This window comes from Zootoca vivipara, chromosome 5 (genome assembly GCF_965207765.1).
Source record: "Zootoca vivipara chromosome 5, rZooViv2.hap1.1, whole genome shotgun sequence".
Lineage (NCBI taxonomy): Eukaryota > Metazoa > Chordata > Lepidosauria > Squamata > Lacertidae > Zootoca > Zootoca vivipara.
The window spans coordinates 83,305,688-83,325,088 of record NC_142588.1 but is presented as its reverse complement, the minus strand read 5'-3'; the positions used below and the strand labels follow the sequence as shown (position 1 = coordinate 83,325,088).

At 45.4% G+C, this 19,401-nt stretch overlaps 2 protein-coding genes across 3 annotated transcripts in view; one reads left to right on the top strand and one right to left on the bottom strand.

Annotated features, from left to right (window-relative positions):
- The first annotated feature begins 973 nt into the window (after nt 1-973).
- GHSR (growth hormone secretagogue receptor) lies at nt 974-8,912 on the top strand. Its single transcript, XM_088669901.1, has 2 exons — nt 974-2,205; nt 7,726-8,912. The coding sequence occupies exons 1-2, from the start codon at nt 1,440-1,442 to the stop codon at nt 8,031-8,033; spliced, it is 1,074 nt and encodes a 357-aa protein (XP_088526027.1). The 5' UTR covers nt 974-1,439; the 3' UTR covers nt 8,034-8,912.
- A 9,091-nt stretch (nt 8,913-18,003) lies between these two features.
- FNDC3B (fibronectin type III domain containing 3B) overlaps nt 18,004-19,401 on the bottom strand; it is a 258,662-nt gene continuing 257,264 nt past the window's right edge. For both annotated transcript variants that reach the window (XM_035132789.3, XM_060274365.2), the window contains exon 26: nt 18,004-19,307. In XM_035132789.3, coding sequence (XP_034988680.1) covers nt 18,996-19,307 — 312 coding nt within the window. In that variant the 3' untranslated portion in view covers nt 18,004-18,995. The remainder of the gene's footprint in view (nt 19,308-19,401) is intronic.

Below are 19,401 nucleotides of genomic sequence, written 5' to 3'. Positions count from 1 at the left end.
CCATGGGGTTTTTAATGCAACTTGATTCCCGCGTTGCAGGGGGTTGGGCTAGATGGCCCTTGGGGTCTCCTTCCGACTCTACGTTTCTTTACAGGACACGTAATCTAAATAGAATAGAATAGAATCATAGAGTTGGAAGAGACCACAAGGGCCATCCAGTCCAACCCCCTGCCAAGCAGGAAACACCATCAAAGCATTCTTGACATATGCCTGTCAGGCCTCTGCTTAAATACCTCCAAAGAAGGAGACTCCACCACACTCCTTGGTAGCAAATTCCACTGCCAAACAGCTCTTACTGTCAGGAAGTTCTTCCTAATGTTTAGGTGGAATCTTCTTTCTTGTAGTTTGAATCCATTGCTCCGTGTCCGCTTCTCTGGAGCAGCAGAAAACAACCTTTCTCCCTCCTCTATATGACATCCTTTTATATATTTGAACATGGCTATTATATCACCCCTTAACCTTCTCTTCTCCAGGCTAAACATACCCAGCTCCCTAAGCAGTTCCTCATAAGGCATCGTTTCCAGGCCTTTGACCATTTTGGTTGCCCTCCTCTGGACACGTTCCAGCTTGTCAGTATCCTTCTTGAACTGTGTCCGTCAGTATCCGTCTTGTCCTTATTATGACCATCAGTGCTTTTCAAACGAGTCCATTCTCACTTTCACACAATAGCCATCGCCAGGTGTAGAGCAATCAAGTGAATTAAGGCACATGTGATTATAGTTAATTCTGACTGTCTGCCCATCAGGAATCGAGGGCGACTGCTATTCCACATGAGTTCACTTATCGGTTGTGTGGCCTCAATGGAAAGGCACCTGAAGTTTGGAATTTAGCTTTTATCTCAGATTCAGGCTCTCTTCTGACTCCCATACCTCTGCTCCTGAAAGCCTTGCTCATCTGGTTTGGGTTGTTATAGAGGCCTTTGTAGGTCAACTTGCCTAACCCCCTGTTAAGTGTAGGGAAACCAGAGCTTAGAGCAGGCACCCCCAAACTGTGGCCCTCCAGATGTTTTGGCCTACAACTCCCATGATCCCTAGCTAACAGGACCAGCGGTCAGGGATGATGGGAATTGTAGTCCAAAACATCTGGAGGGCCGAAGTCTGGGGTGCCTGGCTTAGAGCATCACCGATGGACAGCTGTCCAGCCTCTGCTCGAAGATCTCAAACAAGGAAAAGCCCACCCAGCACACCTGGCAATGGCTTCCTTTGCTGAAGTCCATCACGAAGCTCCAACCAGCACCTTTCTCCCTGGGACTTAAGCCCTTAGATCCAGGCCTCCTCCTAACCAGCTTATTGGTTTGTTTCCATACAGCACCTCCCGTGCCATTTGTCGCTGCCACCACCACAATTGCCTTGTTCCGCTTCGGGCATGAGCAGCAGCTGATGTAGCCTTTTCAGACCGCCCCACTGCCCCAGCCTGTGCCCCGGCGAGAACCCCTGGGGATGTACAACGAGAGCAGCCTGCAGGTTGCGATGGATTACGTCAGCGACAACGACACGTTGCCCGAGTACCCTCTGCACCTCTTCCCCGCGCCTCTCCTCACCAGCGTCACTGTCACCTGCGTGCTTCTTTTTGTGGTCGGGATCCTGGGCAACGTGATGACGATGCTGGTGGTCTCGAGGTTCCGGGACATGCGGACCACCACCAACCTGTACCTGTCGAGCATGGCTTTCTCGGACCTCCTGATCTTTCTCTGCATGCCCCTGGACCTCTTCCGCCTCTGGCAGTACCGGCCCTGGAACCTCGGCGACCTCCTGTGCAAGCTCTTCCAGTTTGTCAGCGAGAGCTGCACTTACTCCACCATCCTCAACATCACGGCTCTGAGCGTGGAGAGGTATTTGGCCGTCTGCTTCCCGCTGTGGGCAAAGGTGGTCGTAACCAAGGGCAAAGTCAAGCTGGTCATCCTGGTGCTCTGGGCCGTATCCTTCGCCAGCGCTGGGCCCATCTTTGTCTTGGTCGGGGTCGAGCACGAGAACGGGACCAACCCGTCGGACACCAACGAGTGCCGGGCCACTGAGTACGCGATCCAGTCGGGGCTGCTGACCATCATGGTGTGGACCTCGAGTGTCTTCTTCTTCCTGCCCGTATTCTGCCTGACCGTCCTCTACAGCCTCATCGTGAGGAAGCTCTGGAGGAGGAAGAGGAAGGACATCGGGCCCAAGACATCCATCCGGGACAAGTACAACAGGCAGACAGTGAAAATGCTAGGTAAGGGTAATTTGATTCTGTTTCTGACATGGTGTGTCCCAGTAGACCAGAGTTTCCCAAACTTGGGTCTCCAGCTAGGACTATGATTCCCATCACCCCTGGTCCTGCTAGCTAGGGATAATGGGAGTTGTAGTCCTAGCTGGGGAAGGAGGTTTGGGAAACCCTGCTGCTGTAGACCCGAGATGTGAAATTTTGGAACAGCTACAAGGGGTGATATCTAGCATCAGTCACACTCATGGTAACTTAAGTCCGTTGATTTCACACTGCACATTTAAAGCACTGTGATTCCTAATAGTCAAAGGTTTTTTGGGGGCGGGGGGATGTAGTTTGTTCAGGGTGCTGAGAGCTGTTAGGAGACCCCTGTTTCCCCCCAGAGCTACAATTCCCAGAGTGGTTTAGCAATCCCTCTTCCCAGGGAACTCTGGGAACTGTAGCTCTGCAAGGGGAACAGGGGGTCTCCTAACAACTCTCAGCACCCTTAGCAAACTACAGCTCCCAGAATTCTTTGCGGGGTAGCTATGACTTTTTAAGGTGGTATCATAGCGCTTTGAACAGATGGTGCAAATGTATCTTCCGTTTACTATGAGTATGACTAAGTTGGAATTATTGTGTTTATATTTTAATTGCCTTCCACATGCATCTCGATGCAATGGTTAGAATGCAGCAAAAGCAGCTAAAACACTTTAAGACAATGTAGAAAATAGCAGCAGATTTTTTTTTTTTTAAAAAAAATGAAAAATCCATTAGACATCCATGGCAGAGTCTCGCTCATCCAGCTGGGAAGGCTTGTCAGAACAACAACAAAAAAATCTTCAATGGTTTCTGGAAAGTGCAAATAGCAGGCATCTGTTGTGTTGCAAAAGGAACGAGGTTCCTGCTCTGGGTCGCATGAGCACATGCAAAAGGGCAGATTGGTAGGACATCTTTCCATGCATTCAAGGGGTAGAGTTTGCACAGAACCAACACATGCAAAACTGAGCACACACAGGCTCCCATGTGCATGGTCTGGTCCCTTGGAAAATGGAGCTTTACAGGAGCCTGCATGTGCACACATGTTCAGGTGTGTGCTTGCAAGCTCAGTGCAAACGGCATAGAATGCATGGGTCATCTCCATCTGTACGTCAATTTGTACTCAAATGAAGGAGCAAAACTAGGACTGAAGCTCCTGAGTGTATGAAAATGCTATTATTGATTATGATCATAGCCTCTGAGCAGTGTAGATTTCTCTCACCACTCCCAGGCATAATAAGTAGGTGAAAGGATCCCCACTGGATTCTGATCAAAGGTCTATCAGATTCACGACTGGATGCTTCAGGGAAGCCCAGAAGCGGCACATGTGGGCAATACCAGTGGCGTTGTGGTAAAATTCAAAGTGCATGGCATCCCACAGCAGGTAAAGCAAGCAGAAGTAGCCAGTGTGAGTTCCAGATGTTTGCTGGACTCCAACTCCCATCAGCCCCATCAGCCATGGCCAATGGGGGGGAGAAGATGGGAGTTGCAGTCCAACAATATCTGGAGGACACCATGCTGGGCACCTCAGTTGTATTGGATAGATTGTTGGACTTGAAGAACAAAGGAATCATAGAATCATAGAGTTGGAAGAGACCACAAGGGCCATCCAGTCCAACCCCCTGCCGAGCAGGAAACACCATCAAAGCATTCTTGACATATGTCTGTCAAGCCTCTGCTTAAAGACCTCCAAAGAAGGAGACTCCACCACACTCCTTGGTAGCAAAGGAATCTACCGTCTACACTGACTGACACCAGCTCTCTGAGGTTTTGGACAGGAAGTCCCTCCCATCCCTACCTGGGGATGCTGGGTCGTGAACCCCAAGGTTCTAGCACTGTGCTAAAGCATCAATGTCTACTTTGCTAGTGAAGACCTGGGTGCACATCCCTGATCAGTTGTGGCGTTCTCTAGGTGCTGTGAGCCAGTCACTGTTTGAGCTGAGCCTCCCTCATACATACTGCTCCAACAGATTAGAGATTTATCCTCCGTCACAATGGGCAATGGCCCATCCATGCTATGCTTCTACTGCAACTGATATTCAGTGGGATCAATGTGTCTTCAGGAGCCGGCAGAGTGCCAATACTGATGGGACCTCTTGGGACCAAGTAAGGAGGTCCATATGACTTCCTTTCCTGAAAATCTTCAGGAAATCTTCAAGGCAATGACATTTTATCCCTTCCTTCTTTCCTTCCTTCCTTCCTTCCTTCCTTCCTTCCTTCCTTCCTTCCTTCCTTCCTTCCTTCCTTCCTTCCTTCCTTCCTTCCTTCCTTCCTTCCAAAGTTAACCACTGGACAGTTCTTATTTGTAGTTTTTAATTCACCTTGGCATTTGAGGTTATTCTTGGAACCATTTTTTATCATTGGAGGCCCAGGTGGCCTCTGTGGCAAGGACTGCCAACAACAACAACAACAACAACAACAACAACAACAATAACCTACCCATCTGGCTGGGCTTCCCCAGCCGCTCAGGGCGACTCCCAACAGAATATTAAAAACACGATAAAACATCAAACATTAAATACTTTGCCTTCAGTTGTTTATTTCCTTGACATCTGATGGGAGGGCATTCCACGGGGTGGGTGCCACTACTGAGAAGGCCCTCTGCCTGGTTCTCTGTAACCTCGCAGTGAGGGAGCCGCCAGAAGGCCCTTGGAATTGGACCTCTGTGTCTGGGCTGAACGGTGGGGGTGGAGACGCTCCTTCAGGCATACAGGACCGAGGCCGTTTAGGGCTTTAAAGGTCAGCACCAACACTTTGAATTGTGCTCGGAAATGTACTGGGAGCCAATGTAGGTCTTTCAGGACCAGTGTTATATGGCCTCGGCGGCCACTCCCAGTCACCCGTCACCTATCATCAGCATCAGCTGGTTAAGTCGACTACACCTTTTATTTTTGTTATTGCATTCATATCCCAATATTCTCCAAGGATCTCAAGGTGGTGTACATCGCCGTCCCCCCTCACAACAACCCTGTGAGGTAGGTTAGGTAGAGAAGCAATGACTGGTCCAATATCACTAAGTGCATTTCATGGGCAAGTGGGAATATGAATCCTGGCCTGGTCCAGAAGGCTCTTCCTGCGTCCTTCTGCTCTCTTAGGTGATTGTAATGCATGCATTATCAATTAAATGCCTGGCATGTGGCCCCTTTATGAGAAATGTTCAGGTCCCTGGAGGCTAGCTCCCAGAGAGAGCTGTCTCAGAGTTGTGTCCTAGGTGGCGAAGTTTATTTCTACTCTGTGCGGGCTCCCAGGCTTCATCAAGAATCAAGTCTGTTAAACCATTAACTCAGTTTGTAGTGAATTTCTACTTGAACAGTGGAGGACAGAACAGTTGGGAGGACAGAGAGATCTGACTCAGCTTCACATGCCCGATGCACTTATGCATAGAAATTCAGTAATGAATGCACGCAGAGCTCCTCTGAAAGGCCACATATAAATATTTTAAATAAGCGTAATCCAAAGAACTCTGGATCCAGGCCCCCACAAGTTACCAACACAGAAATTACTTATACCAAACTTTATCAATACGTGTTTATGTTATGTTTGCGCATGGATATATTTGTGTGGGACTTCTCGCAAGAAAATGCACCCGCTCCAATTTTGCTTCCTTTTTTCTTTTTTTGCTGTTCTAAACAAAAACACCCCACACATGTAAAGTTACTATTAAAAGTGATAAATATACATGGCCCTTGACAAATTCGGTCACCTCAGGCAACTGTCATTACAGAATTCATTCCACAAACTGTTGTTTTTTAAAGTGCGTAATCCTAGGCATATCTAATCAGATCTAACCAGTGTTAGAAACTGAGATATGAAAGCTAGGAGCTGAATGGCACCTTAAACCTAGGTTATGGGCGCCACAATGGAATGTCTGGGCACACTTTTTTTTATAACAAGAATGCAACGCTGAAAATGAACGAACTGCAGGTAAAAGATTATGTTCATCTTCACCAGGTCTAGTCCTTCCCCTGCCCACCCACCCCCAAATATTATTCAGAGGGTCTCTTCTCCAGCCTTCAGAGTGTAGCTGGAAATTTGGAGGCAGAAAAATGGTCCTCCTTTCCTTCCACTCTGCAGTTTAAATCTGAAATCTTAGGGGCAGTACTGTGCCCAGAGCTCAGAAACTAATGAAATCCCTTGTCGCAAAATGCGCCTAGAACAATGGGGGTTTCGAATACCATTTAGTTCACTGAGACTTTACTCCCAGGGAAGTGTTAGAGGTTGGCAGTCTAGAGAAAAGCCTAATAATCACTGCAGTCATGCCCCCACACTTGGCAGAGTCATTTGATTCTGCGTAGAGGAAATTAAACTGACTTCATTTTTATTAATGTCTGCTACTTGCCATAAATTGCTACAGAGCGGCCTATGTTTGTCCTGTTAAATTAAATCTGGGCAATTAGGGCTGTAACACTAGACACACTTCTCTGGAACTGTGAGTAAGCCCCATTGAGCTGCAAGGGATTTACTTCCGAGTAGACATGCAGAGGATTGCACTGTGGAAACTCTGTATGATTTATCATCATAAGAACTGGGCAGAGGGATTTTCAGGATTGCAAGGAGATTACCGCACTTTTCCGTGTATAAGACTAGGGTTTTTTTCCTATATATATACTAAAAATAATGTTAAAAAGGGAGGGGGTAGTCTTATACATGGGGGCAATCTCTGCCCATTTTCTTAATTTTGAGTCCCCCAAAATAGGGGGTGTCTTATACACGGGAAAATACAGTAAATACCTTTGATGGAGGAGAGGTTTGTGTGTTATGTTTTGACTCTGGGGCTTAAAAGAAAACCTGGGCAGAACCCATTTCTCTAATGACAACAATCCCACTGTCTTAGTGCTGTTGCTAGTCATTTCTTAGCTATAAAGAATTGAGCATTGAAGAGAGAAATGAATATACGGCAGAATATTTCTCATGCAATTTAGGTAACACTCCCTAATCCAAAGCTTCTAGGCAAATGCAAGTCCCCATGAACTTTGGATCCAATTAACAGCATGTGGATGGACTCAGGTGTTCGTCTGGCTGTGTTTAGTGGGTCTTATTTGCAGGGAAGTGTGCGTCGGATTGCAGCCCAGACCTTATTTTATGGCAGGGAACCTGTGGCTCCCCAGATGTTGTGGGACTAGAACAGCCACCCACCCCAGATGTCATATATCGTCAGCAGGGTGGGGGAGCCTGCTGTTTTGGGTCTTGCGCCCTCGGGTGAAGTTCTGTGGAAGGGTGTTTGTGGTGTTGCAGGGAAAAGTAGCAGGGGAAGATGGATGCCCAGGAAAGTGTGGAAGGGTCAAGCAGCCCCTCCCAGCTGCTGCTTTTCTAAGGCAAACTACACCTCTTCCTGCTTTCCAGCAGATTTCCAACACCATATTTCTAGCTGGACCTTTCACTACCGGTAATATCTTACGCCACCTCTGTAAATCAGCAGGGTGGAAGGAGAAAGGCTAGCAAATAATATGATATCTCCATTTCTCCCTGACATGTATGTTTTCTCTTTCTTTCTTCCTCCTCCTCTTCTAGCGGTGGTGGTCTTTGCTTTCATCCTTTGCTGGTTGCCTTTCCACCTCGGACGTTACCTGTTTTCCAAATCCTTTGAGGACGGATCCCTGGAAATAGCTGTCATCAGCCAATATTGCAACTTGGTGTCGTTTGTCCTTTTCTACCTAAGTGCCGCCATCAACCCAATCCTGTACAACATCATGTCCAAGAAATACCGGAAGGCGGCTTACAGGCTCTTCGGCATCAAGACACACAGGAAGAAAAGGCTGTTGGGGTTGAAGGAGGCAGGATCTCCAGTGTGGGCAGAGTCCAGTGTCAGACAAACATGACGCCGCGGATTGGACCTAGCCGTCACCTAAAGCCACAATAGAAGGGGAAATATATTCAGGTTAAAGGAGCTCCCTGGTCAACCATCTGCTTTGCATGTAGAAGGTCCCAAATTCAACCCCCTTTATCTCCAAGTAGGGTTGGGAGCGTATCTAGTCTGGAACCCTGGAGAGCTGCTGCCAGTCAGTGTAGACTATATGGAGCTACATGGAACCGATGACCTGGCTCCGTAGAAGGCAGCTTCCGATGTGGAGCTTTCTGTGGAGTGGAGAGTGTATTGTGGAAATAAGTTTTGTGCATAATAAACATCAGCAGAGAGAGAGAGAAAATTCCTACCTTTTCTACCATTTTCAGTGATTCTCTATCACTGGGAAGAAAGGTTGTTTGCCATCCACAAGATGCAGGACATGAGCTAATAGGGCTAATAGGGCTGTGGTAAACGGTGGGGCAAGCAGCAGGAGCTGGGCAGAGCCAGGATGGGGTGTGGTGCTACAGAGAGCCCAGGAAGAGCAATGAAGGAAATTCTAGAGGGATACACAGAGCTCATTTCCTGTTCCCATTTCAAAGATCCCGTAAAGATGTCAGGGCCATGCCCAAGGTAGGGGAACTCTCTTCTCCTGCATCTCTTTCAAACAAAGCCTATTGATCGTCACTCAACTGATTTGCCAAGCGGCAGCGGATGCTCACATGTGACTGGCTAAGGACAGGGAATGTGAATGCAGAATCCAGTGTCTCTGGGGCACCTCCAGAGTTTGGAATGAGTTCGTTTGGATTCACCGAATTTGTTCAGAAATCTCCAAATTGCACCTGAAAGCAAGCTCCCATAATTGCTGAGTGAACCAACCATGAATTAAGAACATTGAACTATTTCTAGCTCATCTTCAAGTCCATACTCTTACATGGTTTTTTTTTTTTTTACTCTTTAAATTCTCTGGGCATTTAATCTTAAATATCGCAATTGTTGTGGGGAGTTGATTAAACCGTTCACATCCCACTTTGTGTTTTGATGCTTTTGCAGCCACCTTAAGTATGTTTTATGCATCAGCACAGTAGTTTGTAACATTCTGAATGATGAAAGGTGTTTTTTTTTTTGTTGAGGATCGTTTGGGTGAACTTCAATCGAGCTGTGAACTGACTGTGAACTAAGCTAGTTCATTTTGTAAATGGACGAGCCTGAACTGGAATCCCTTTTTAGACATGTTGAAGCTGAACCAGAACTCATTTCTTTTTGAAGTTAGCTTTCCAGGCTCTGGGTCTGGGAACATCTGTATGCAAGGGGGCGGGGAGGGATGTGTGGACCTAGACGTTCTCTGAGTGTTGTGGATTGAAGGGGATGCAATATGGACTCTTACAGGTGAGTGGGGCACCTGTGAGAGTGGGAGAATGAATGAGATCTTGCCAAGAGTTGACAAGCATAGGATATCCACGATTCAGCAGCAGGGAGAGGATGTTAACATTAAAGTCTCAGGACAGCCCTGTTCCTATGAATGCTACAACTGACAGCTCCAAAAAGTGTCTCCATTCAATTCTTACACACACACACACACATTTCAAAACGATGCAGCTCCTTTCTATACAATAGCTGACACACTCTAGAGAGCTGCTGCCTTTCAATATGAGTGAACAGAATGTCAGCAATGAATGTTTAAAGAATGGTCAGTGAGAACCTTAGCTTCCCCCCTCTCTTTTTTTGTTCACTATAGGATTGCCAGGTTTGCAATATTCATCCTAATCATAGCCAAATGCTGCTGCTCAGGAAAAATAAAATAAAAATTACACGGAAATGTTGGTGATGTACGCTTAGGGCTGACTCGCACAAACAGGTATATCACCTGACAGTTTGTCACAGGATGCCTGCTGGAAAGATGTCAGTGGATGGGTCTCAAACTTTGTGTTGTTGAGGCACGACAAGTGGCAGGGCACCAAGAGAGTGCTTGCTCCATGTTGCAAAGCTTGTTGTCACATCGTTATTGCAGTGACGCAACACTGCCATCGCTTTGTTATAAGAAAGAAGCTGGCCATTGTTAGGGGATGTCCTGAGATGGGGGCTCGGCCCCAAGTTATTTTGAGCTGGGCTGTATGCCGCACACCTTGCCTCCTTTTATTTATTTATATTACCTGTTCAATTCATAGAGTCCTTTCATGCAGACAAGACCATTCCCATTCTTCCCAGAGATTTACCCAGAGGCACAGGGAGCAAGGAAAGTTTCTGAAAGAGAGGTTGCTGAATTGCAATTCATTAGCAAGCTTAAAACCATGGAGCCACCTGGAATGAACAGAGACATAGGATTCTTTTCTCATTATACATAATCAAGCTTTCCTTAGCACCTCAGCCCTTGCTTCCCCCCCCCCCCCGCAAGACCAATTGCAGTCATTAACAGTCGTTAACAGTCATCAACAGGTTTACCACTCCTATCAGCCCATCACCCATTCCCATCACCCCCACCCTCCCACCCTCTGAATATACATAAGGGTCTGGTTACTTCTGTTTCAGTGTATCTGATGAAGTGTGCATGCACACGAAAGCTCATACCAAAACAAAAAGTTAGTTGGTCTTTAAGGTGCTACTGAATGAATTTTTTTTATATGTGGCTTTAACTTGCTAAAAACTTGCCTTCACCTGTTACTACAAAACATTGCTTTTCAAATATCTCCAAAGGGGAAACAAAATCAAGGCCCCTCAGACATTTGAAACTGTTTGTGTGGGGATGACGAGTCTGCTTTAATCCTGCCACTAATTCTGCTATTTCAACTTTTGTTGCTTGTCCTAACCTTTATCAAAATCCCCGGAAAGCTTCTGACACTCAGTGTGAACAATATTGAGTTAGATAGACCAGAGCTCTGACTCAGTGGACAGCACCTCCCTATGTTCTTACACCACCTAACAACTCGGCCACCTCATGCAATAGCCCCCTTCCTCCAAAAACGATGCAATTTTCGTACTCCCCCCCCCCCCGCCCAGGTACTTCTCCTTCAGAGAAGATGAAGGGATCAAACCACTTTCAGTAAACTGGGCGCAGAAAATCCTACTGGAATTCTTGAAGGGGTGGAATTTGATTTGGAATGGGCTCAGCGTGTGTGTAAATTAACAGAAGAGGAACTTATTTGGGATGTGGTACAAATAAACCAAATACCTGGCTGGGTGGTTAATGGGAAGAGCATTAATTAAAGGGGGATTTGGATGGGAAATTGATTGACTTGCCTTTGAAGAAATGGGTGTTCTGCTGTTGTAGCAAAACGTAGGACCACAGGAGCGATTTGCGAAGCTGGGATCGAAGGGCACGTGGCTGTCGCGACCACCTCGTGCCACCCTCCCTGAGCCACTTTGTAAGGCTGGCTGGTGCAGCAGGCTCCGTTCCCCCAGCATAACATTAGCCACCATCCGTACTGATCCCATGAATAATGTCACGGTCATTTTCACTTGACAAATTGTTTTTCATATGGCTCGTCCCTGCATCCCCAGAGTCCTTTGGCTCTTCCCTACGACCTATTTATTGCACATTCATCCTGCTTTGCTTATGGGGAGGTTAGACAATGTCTGGTCTTTACTGAGTTCTGATGTGTTTGCAGGGCAGTTATATGACAGGGGGAATTCATCCCGATTTGCTTATGGTCTGTTTATACATCTTTCTGTTAATCATCCATTCGCCCCACACTTTCCACCACATTTCCCCATCAATTTCCTAACTACAAGTAATAAACACACACACAAAAGTGGATTTGTTGTACCAGGGCGACAATAGTTCATTAATTGCGCAAACCTAAATTTCTGGTCTGCACCTGAATTCCCTCCCACAAAACCAGGACAGTCTGGAGGCAACCTTGTAATTGCAGTGCACAGCATCTGAGACGACACTTCGCCTGCCTCCACATTTTGCAGCTGAAGTTCCTACCTTTACAATCCTTCTCCTTGCTGCCAATTTCAGCAAGGTTGCAGGGCTTAATGAGCCAGAGAGAACTTCCCTTCACACTGTGGAGGCTTCCATTACTCACGGCAAAGCCTATCAGCCAGGCTGAGGCTGCCTGTCCCTCTTCAGCACAATGCAGCAGCCTGGACTAAGTCAGACCACTCTGGGGGAACAACCCTAGGCACAAGAAGCTGGCATAAAGCAAGCTGGGGTCAGTAGAGTCAGAATCGTATCCAGGCTCCCTTGTGGTCTTGGCAAGGAGCTACATTGGGGCCATCGCCATCCGTTGAGCAGGGGAGCAGCAGCCCTGGGAGCATGTGGATGGGCTAGTGAGCTCCTAGCCCACTCTGAGCCAGAGTGGAGAGGCACAATTTTTGTGACCCACTCCCAGGCCTGTACCCTTGGTGGAGGCCAGTGGCGTAGCATTGATTGCAAGCACCCGGGGCCGCACAGAGAGGTGGGAGGGAAACAGACGGAGTATGCAGGCTGAGACCCTACCTGCCCACGGACTGTCTCGCCAGAGTGGTACATTCTCTAGTTATCTCTCGCTTGGACTACAGCAATGCGCTCTTATGTGGGACCTTTGAAAGCTACCCGGAAACTACAACTAATCCAGGATGCGGCAGCTAGACTGGTGACTGTGAGCGGCCGCCGAGACCACATAACACCAATCTTGAAAGACCTACAATGGCTCCCAGTACGTTTCTGAGCACAATTCAAAGTGTTGGTGCTGACCTTTAAAGCCCTAAACCAGGGGTCCTCAAACTAAGGCCTTCTAAATCCGGCCCACGGACAGTCCGGGAATCAGCATGTTTTTACATGAGTAGAATGTGTCCTTTTATTTAAAAAGCATCTCTGGGTTATTTGTGGGGCCTGCCTGGTGTTTTTACATGAGTAGAATGTGTGCTTTTATTTAAAAAGCATCTCTGGGTCATTTGTGGGGCATAGGAATTTGTTCATACTATTTTTGAAAATATAGTCCGTCCCCCCACATGGTCTGAGGGACAGTAGCCCCCTGCTGAAAAGGTTTGCTGACCCCTACCCAGTATACCTGAAGGAGCGTCTCCACCCCCATCGTTCTGCCCGGATACTGAGTTCCAGCGCCGAGGGCCTTCTGGCAGTTCCCTCGTTGCAAGAAGCCAAGTTACAGGGAACCAGGCAGAGTGCCTTCTTGGTAGTAGCACCCGCCCTGTGGAACGCCCTCCCATCAGATGTCAAAGAGAAAAACAACTACCAGACTTTTAGATGAAATCTGAAGGCAGCCCTGTTTAGGGAAGCTTTTAATGTTTAATAGATTTTTGTATTTTAATATTCTTTTGGAAGCCACCTAGAGTGGCTGGGGAAACCCAGCCAGATGGGCAGGGTAGAAATAATAAATTATTATTATTATTATTATTATTATTATATTATTATTATTATTATTATATAATGTATGTTCAACTGCAGGCCCGGCTCTAGGTGTAGTCCCGGTGGTGCAGGGCGCCAGGGCGCCGGGCCGGCAGGGGGGGGGCACTGCGTGACGAAGCCGTGCTGTGAGGGCGGGGACGGCCCTGTTCAACTGCCTAGAGGTGTCTGCGTCACCCAGGAGTAGTAGTAGTAGTTTGGATTTGATATCCCGCTTTATCACTACCCGAAGGAGTCTCAAAGCGGCTAACATTCTCCTTTCCCTTCCTCCCCCACAACAAACACTCTGTGAGGTGAGTGAGGCTGAGAGACTTCAGAGACGTGTGACTAGCCCAAGGTCACCCAGCAGCTGCATGTGGAGGAGCGGAGACACGAACCCGGTTCCCCAGATTACAAGTCTACCGCTCTTAACCACTACACCACACTGCAGCCCAGCAACAGAAGAGCACAGCTGTGTTGAGGCAGCGCCGGGTGTCGAAATTTTGTGCCCGCTAACAATTTCCCGCCTGGGGCAACCACTTCTGTGCCCCCCCCCAACGCTACACCACTGAACCTAGCCAATCTCTAGGTACACCCCTGCATAGAGTTACACCAGATACAACACTAAATGGTACAAGGTCACCCAACTGCAGCTCTGAGAATGACGTGTGTCCTCAGAACCTGCTTCTTTAAGGCGACAGTGATGTTCAAGCTGCTAACCAGCTTTGATCCTGAAAACAGACTGTTTGTTTAGAAGGCCTTGATTGCTCATAAGCATTCACCCCCTGTTGTTTCCTTGTGAAAGCTACCTCCCAGGGAGCCAGGCCTGAGGTCGATGGGTTTCTTATCTTTGCAGTCAATTTCCACATTGTTGCCTGCTCTATATTGACGTAAAGAATGCAATGTAGGGTCTACAGCAGCCCCCTACTGTCTTTCGCTACACGTGGGAGAAGATTGGAATCAACACTCTGTTGAATCTGTAGAAGATGTTAAGGACTGAAGGTGGGAAACAGGCTACAAATAGCCCCCCAAGCTCCAGTTGACAAGTTTTTAATACCTTGACACTTACGCAATGGAAGGAAAGGAGATGGATCAAGTTCTCCGCTGAGCAAAATTAACAGGACTGGACCACAGCCCCATAGACTCGGCGGCCCATAGGTTTGCCACTGCAACCTACTTATAAGGCTATCGGTGGTCAACCAGCCACAGAAAAAGGAATCTTGCTATCAATAAAGAATTAAAACATTTATTGGGCATAAATATATTACATATACACTACAGATACAGATACATACATAGCGTAATATTTGCAAAAATCTATACATTAAAATCGATATGGCAGTTTTAATACAATGCGTATGAAATAGTTAAATTTACAATACAAGAAAACTTAGGATTATTTCTCTCAAGAGTTGAAAAGCTTGGAATGTTTATGTCCTATTAGTGAGGTAAAAAAAAAACCAACCTAAAAAACCCCCCAACCCTTTTATTATTATTTATTTATTTTTTCAATTTAAAGAATTGTGCAAGGATAACGTTCGGAAACATTCAATTTAGGGCACTTTCCCCATGATAACAGTGAATACTGATTTACTGTCGCTGACGAAAACAGGATTAGAAAACTACAACATTTCAAGTTCATAAAGGACAAGGCAGATAATATAAAAATGTTTCTTTTCCTCTTAAATAGTTTCTTAAAATACTTTCCCAACTTTGCATTTTTTAATTTTTTTACAATTTCTTTAAAGTCTACAGGGTTGGGAATGGGGAGCTTGCCTGTACACAGCCGAGACTGATTTGGGCCAGGATAGACGTACAGTATAAGGAAATATAACAAAGCCATAAGCAGAAACAAGTCTGCTGTTTACGGAGGCAGAATCAGGAATGATTTGGATTTGCAACACTTTTCTTCTACATCTGCATCAGAGAGGTTAGTTCTAGTCAATCCCTATGGCATAAATGGCAGTGTTTGCAAAGAGAACCATACATGTCATCGCACGATATTTCATGGATCATGGCAGTGTGTGTGTGGAAGGGGAGAGGGCTAAGGAAGAGACATTTGATTTTCAAAACTACAATAAAAATACGTAACAAATTATTTTAAATACTTTCTCGATAATAAAGTGTTACAGACTTCCCTCCTCGGCACATTTATTCAACCTTATGTAAAACTACAATTCCATATCTTTTATTTTTAAACACTCAAAATGTATAAATCTCAATTTCTAGAGCGCCTTTACAAAGTTTACAGTAGTTTGTTTCCCACTCAGTTTTAAAGGTGTTGAGAGATTTTTGCTGTAGTGAACCAGATTTTTTTTTTGTGGGGTGGGGGTGGTGGAAGAGGAAGAGTGGGGGGGGGAAGGGACCTCTACAAAATTGTGGCGTTTTGAATCATCAGCTTTCAAAACCAGCTGGCCCCACTCCGGAGAAAAGTTAGCTACAGCGAAGACCAAGGGCGATACATTGCTTAGACATTAGAAGCCATGAGAGCCCAACATCCCAGGACTCACTTCTCCCCTTAAGTTCAATGAAATTTATGCATAACTAACTTTTTCTAAAAGGGGCACTTCCCCCTCCCCTTAAAGAGACAAAATTTCACCAAAACAGCATGTCTGGAACTTATATTTGTGGTCACCCAAATTCCACACAAGAAATAAATTTAAATTAAAACGCACACATATAAACACCACTAAGGAACATCTGACAAGCCATTGACTTTGGCCAAAGGAAGTGGGGAAGAGAAAAAGAGGCAAGTTAAGCTCAAGACCATTAGTTTTCTAGGCAAATTTATAAACTAACGATAGTCAATAACAAGATACAGAACCTTTGTACTAGTTTGCTACATCTAGAGAGGCACAAAGAATAATTCGTCAAACCTTAGAATATCCTTCCAAGAGATGGTCATGTTTTGCGTTTCACTTTAGCTTTGGCTACATGTAAACTTTTCGGTCGTTGATCAAGCGTATAATTCAACAAGCTCTGATACTAGACAAAACCCCACAGATTAATTCAGTTTCGAAGCCATTCCACAGCAAGCTGCTTGGCTTATCAGACCCCATATCGGAGGGGAGGGGTTCATTATTTTTGGCAATTAATATACTAAGACACTCCCATTCCCCCAAAATGCGCAAGTAAAAGTGTAAGAAGGTTAATAATCCTAGGAATGCTGATGTGGGTAGACCTACACTTATATAAAACAAAAACTGACAATAAAATAAAATTGAAAATATAACATGCTACAAAGGAAGGGGGCGGGGGAAATTTAGTACATAAGTACACTTTTTATTTTATTTTTTTACAATAAATAATAAGATTGCACTGTAATTGGCATTTAAAGTACTGTATGCAGTATATAGTATAAATAAACCTAGATCAAAAATAATGTTGGTTCCCCCATTACTTTGGTTATGGGAATATATGCTACTACAGGGACACTTGTGTTGTAGCTAACATAGAGGACAGGCGAGCCAAGCCAAACCAAAGACAGCAAAAATATACAAAACGATTATTTTTATGTGTGTTTCCCCCCTCTCTTTTAAAAAAGCAGGGATATGCAAAGTGTTGGAACTTCCCAACAGCTGCCCTGCCAAGCCAGGAGTCGTGAGGCAGGCGTTTGCCCTGTGCAAGCGCTGCAGAAACACAACTTGAGTCCGTTGCGACTTGGGGCTGTGGTACAAGGGGAAGTTCCTGGCCTGTGTCTGCTGCGCCCTCTTGGAATCCATTCCCCCCCTCCTGCCTATCAATATCCCCTGAGGCACTTGGACAACATTGATATTGTATAAATAAGCCAATGATTCAAATGCTTAATATATATATATATATGTATATATATCAAGGATTTTGATGGATTGGATAAACATGCCCATCTGGGCCAGCGATGTAAAGACAATGTTCTGAAAGGAAGACAAGAAAAAAACACAACCTTGACGTTGGCTCTTGCAATGGGTCACATTTGCTGTGGGAAGAGCGCAAGCTTAAGGCTGGACTGAGATGTTACGGGATGTACACTGAACTTAGCGGCCGCCCTGCCTTCTCCTCTTCCGTTCCTCCCTACTTACTGCAACATGGGTGATATGTGTGCCCCGAAACATTGCCCAGGAAGCAGCAGCCTTGAGAAGTTGAGTGGGGCTAGAGGACATCTTGCAATGCGCCGAAGTCACACCCTGCGTTTTGTCGCGGCAGGTGCTTCCTGGGAGGAGCAGGAGCAGGGCATGCCAAGTTCCGGCCTGAGAAATAAGGGACTGGACTGGACCGGAAGTAGCAGACCGGAAGTAGCGCTGCCGCCATTTTGGAACTGGGCAGAGCATGCTCAGAAGCGACTTTTGATGCTGCTCTGCCCTGTTCCAAAATGGCCGCCACGCCAGAATAAACTGGGCAAAAACAAAAAAATCAGTTTTTTCGGCCGGGGAATACGGGAGACTTGGCAGCTATGGGCATGGCGCTCTGCAATGCCTCGCATTCAAATTATGCCTCTGAGGAGGACTCATTCCCAGGTTTCCCCAACAGATGGGCGTCTCTCCCCTCCCCCCTTTAAGTGGCTGACTGAACAATTACTTAACGTCAAAAAGGTAATAATACTTAATATAAATAGCAAAGGCAGCAAGCTCTCTCTCGCCAGTTCTAAACATATAAATCAAGGTGAATATATCTAGTGATTGGATTAAGAGTATATACAAAGGCAAACAAGTTAAAAGCAGCTTTATTTTTTCTTTTTCTTTTTTAAAAAAAGACCAGCTGGACACGGGAGTAACTATTGCACAATGCCCTCTTAAAATTACTGCTATAAAATAAAATAAGAAATGGTAGGGACTGTAATGCTTTGTCACTTATAAAGCTATCTGGTTATCAGATCTGTTATGCAGGCAGCTCATAGTGCGCAAACAACTGGAATAAGGAGATTATTATTATTATTTTTAAATGAACTTCATGTTGCAGGATAAATTATTTGGATTGAAATGTGCTAAATATATAGTTGATAATGTAGCGGAGTTTAATTTTTTTTTTAATAAAAAAACCATGTAGAAAGAAAGGGGGAAAAAAGGAGGGAGGAGAGAAATGTAGTGGATATCATTGTATGCAAAGTTGATTAAATCATCATTGTTTTTGTCCAACACTGTGTATTGCCGAACGCCACATTCTAACCGCGATGCTATACTTGGTGATTAAGGCTTGTAGATGCGGAAGAGCTGAAAGCAGTTATTCTAATGTAATAAAACTTGCAACTTAAAAGACTGCAATGATGTTAGCAAACAAACCAACAAAACAAAAACAACCCCAAGAAAGTGAAGGCAAAATTGGTTACATTTCTGAATCCATTGAAAGCAAAGTAACAAATACAGAATAGATTATTTTTTAAAAAAAATAAAAATAAAAAAGGCAAAAACAGGCTACTTGCTTTTGGTATATGCCCTGGATATTTCTGACCAATTCCTAGTCTTCTGAGTTTCGAAAAGGAACACCCAAACTCCCAATATTTCCTAAATAGGGCTTATCCCTATGCCCACCCCGTCCCACATTAATCCAGGAAAAATGTATAAAATGTATTGGAAAACACCACTGGGGGCGGGGGAAAGAGAAGGAGAAAAATAATAATAACAATAAGAGGAATATCTGAATAAAACATGTGGATAATGCGTAGCATTAGTTAAAATGATACTTTTGTAATGGGAATCTTTACTTCATAAACAAATACTGTAGTATAAAGGCAAATAAGATGGAGACGCTGGCAAAGCCGAGGACTAGGAGGGCGGCAAACTGTTCATCCGAAGGCATCATACTTTTCGTCTTTGCGTCATCTATCCTTCCCATTTCCCCGGTGAGCATCAGCTCCCTCCGCTGGAGCAGAAAGGCAACAGATGGGCTGAAAGGTCCGTTAAGTTCTTGTGAGGTATCCAAGCACCGGCGGCAAACACACACACGGAATCGGTAGTCTGTGTTTGTCTGAAGGCCTGAGATTTGGAACGTCGTCTCATCTCCCTTGTACACCTTTGGGGAACAAACGACAAAAAAAAAAAAAAAAGGTTGCTCAGGGATCAAGTCCACACACACACACACATACACTTAATGGCTGGTAGCTACC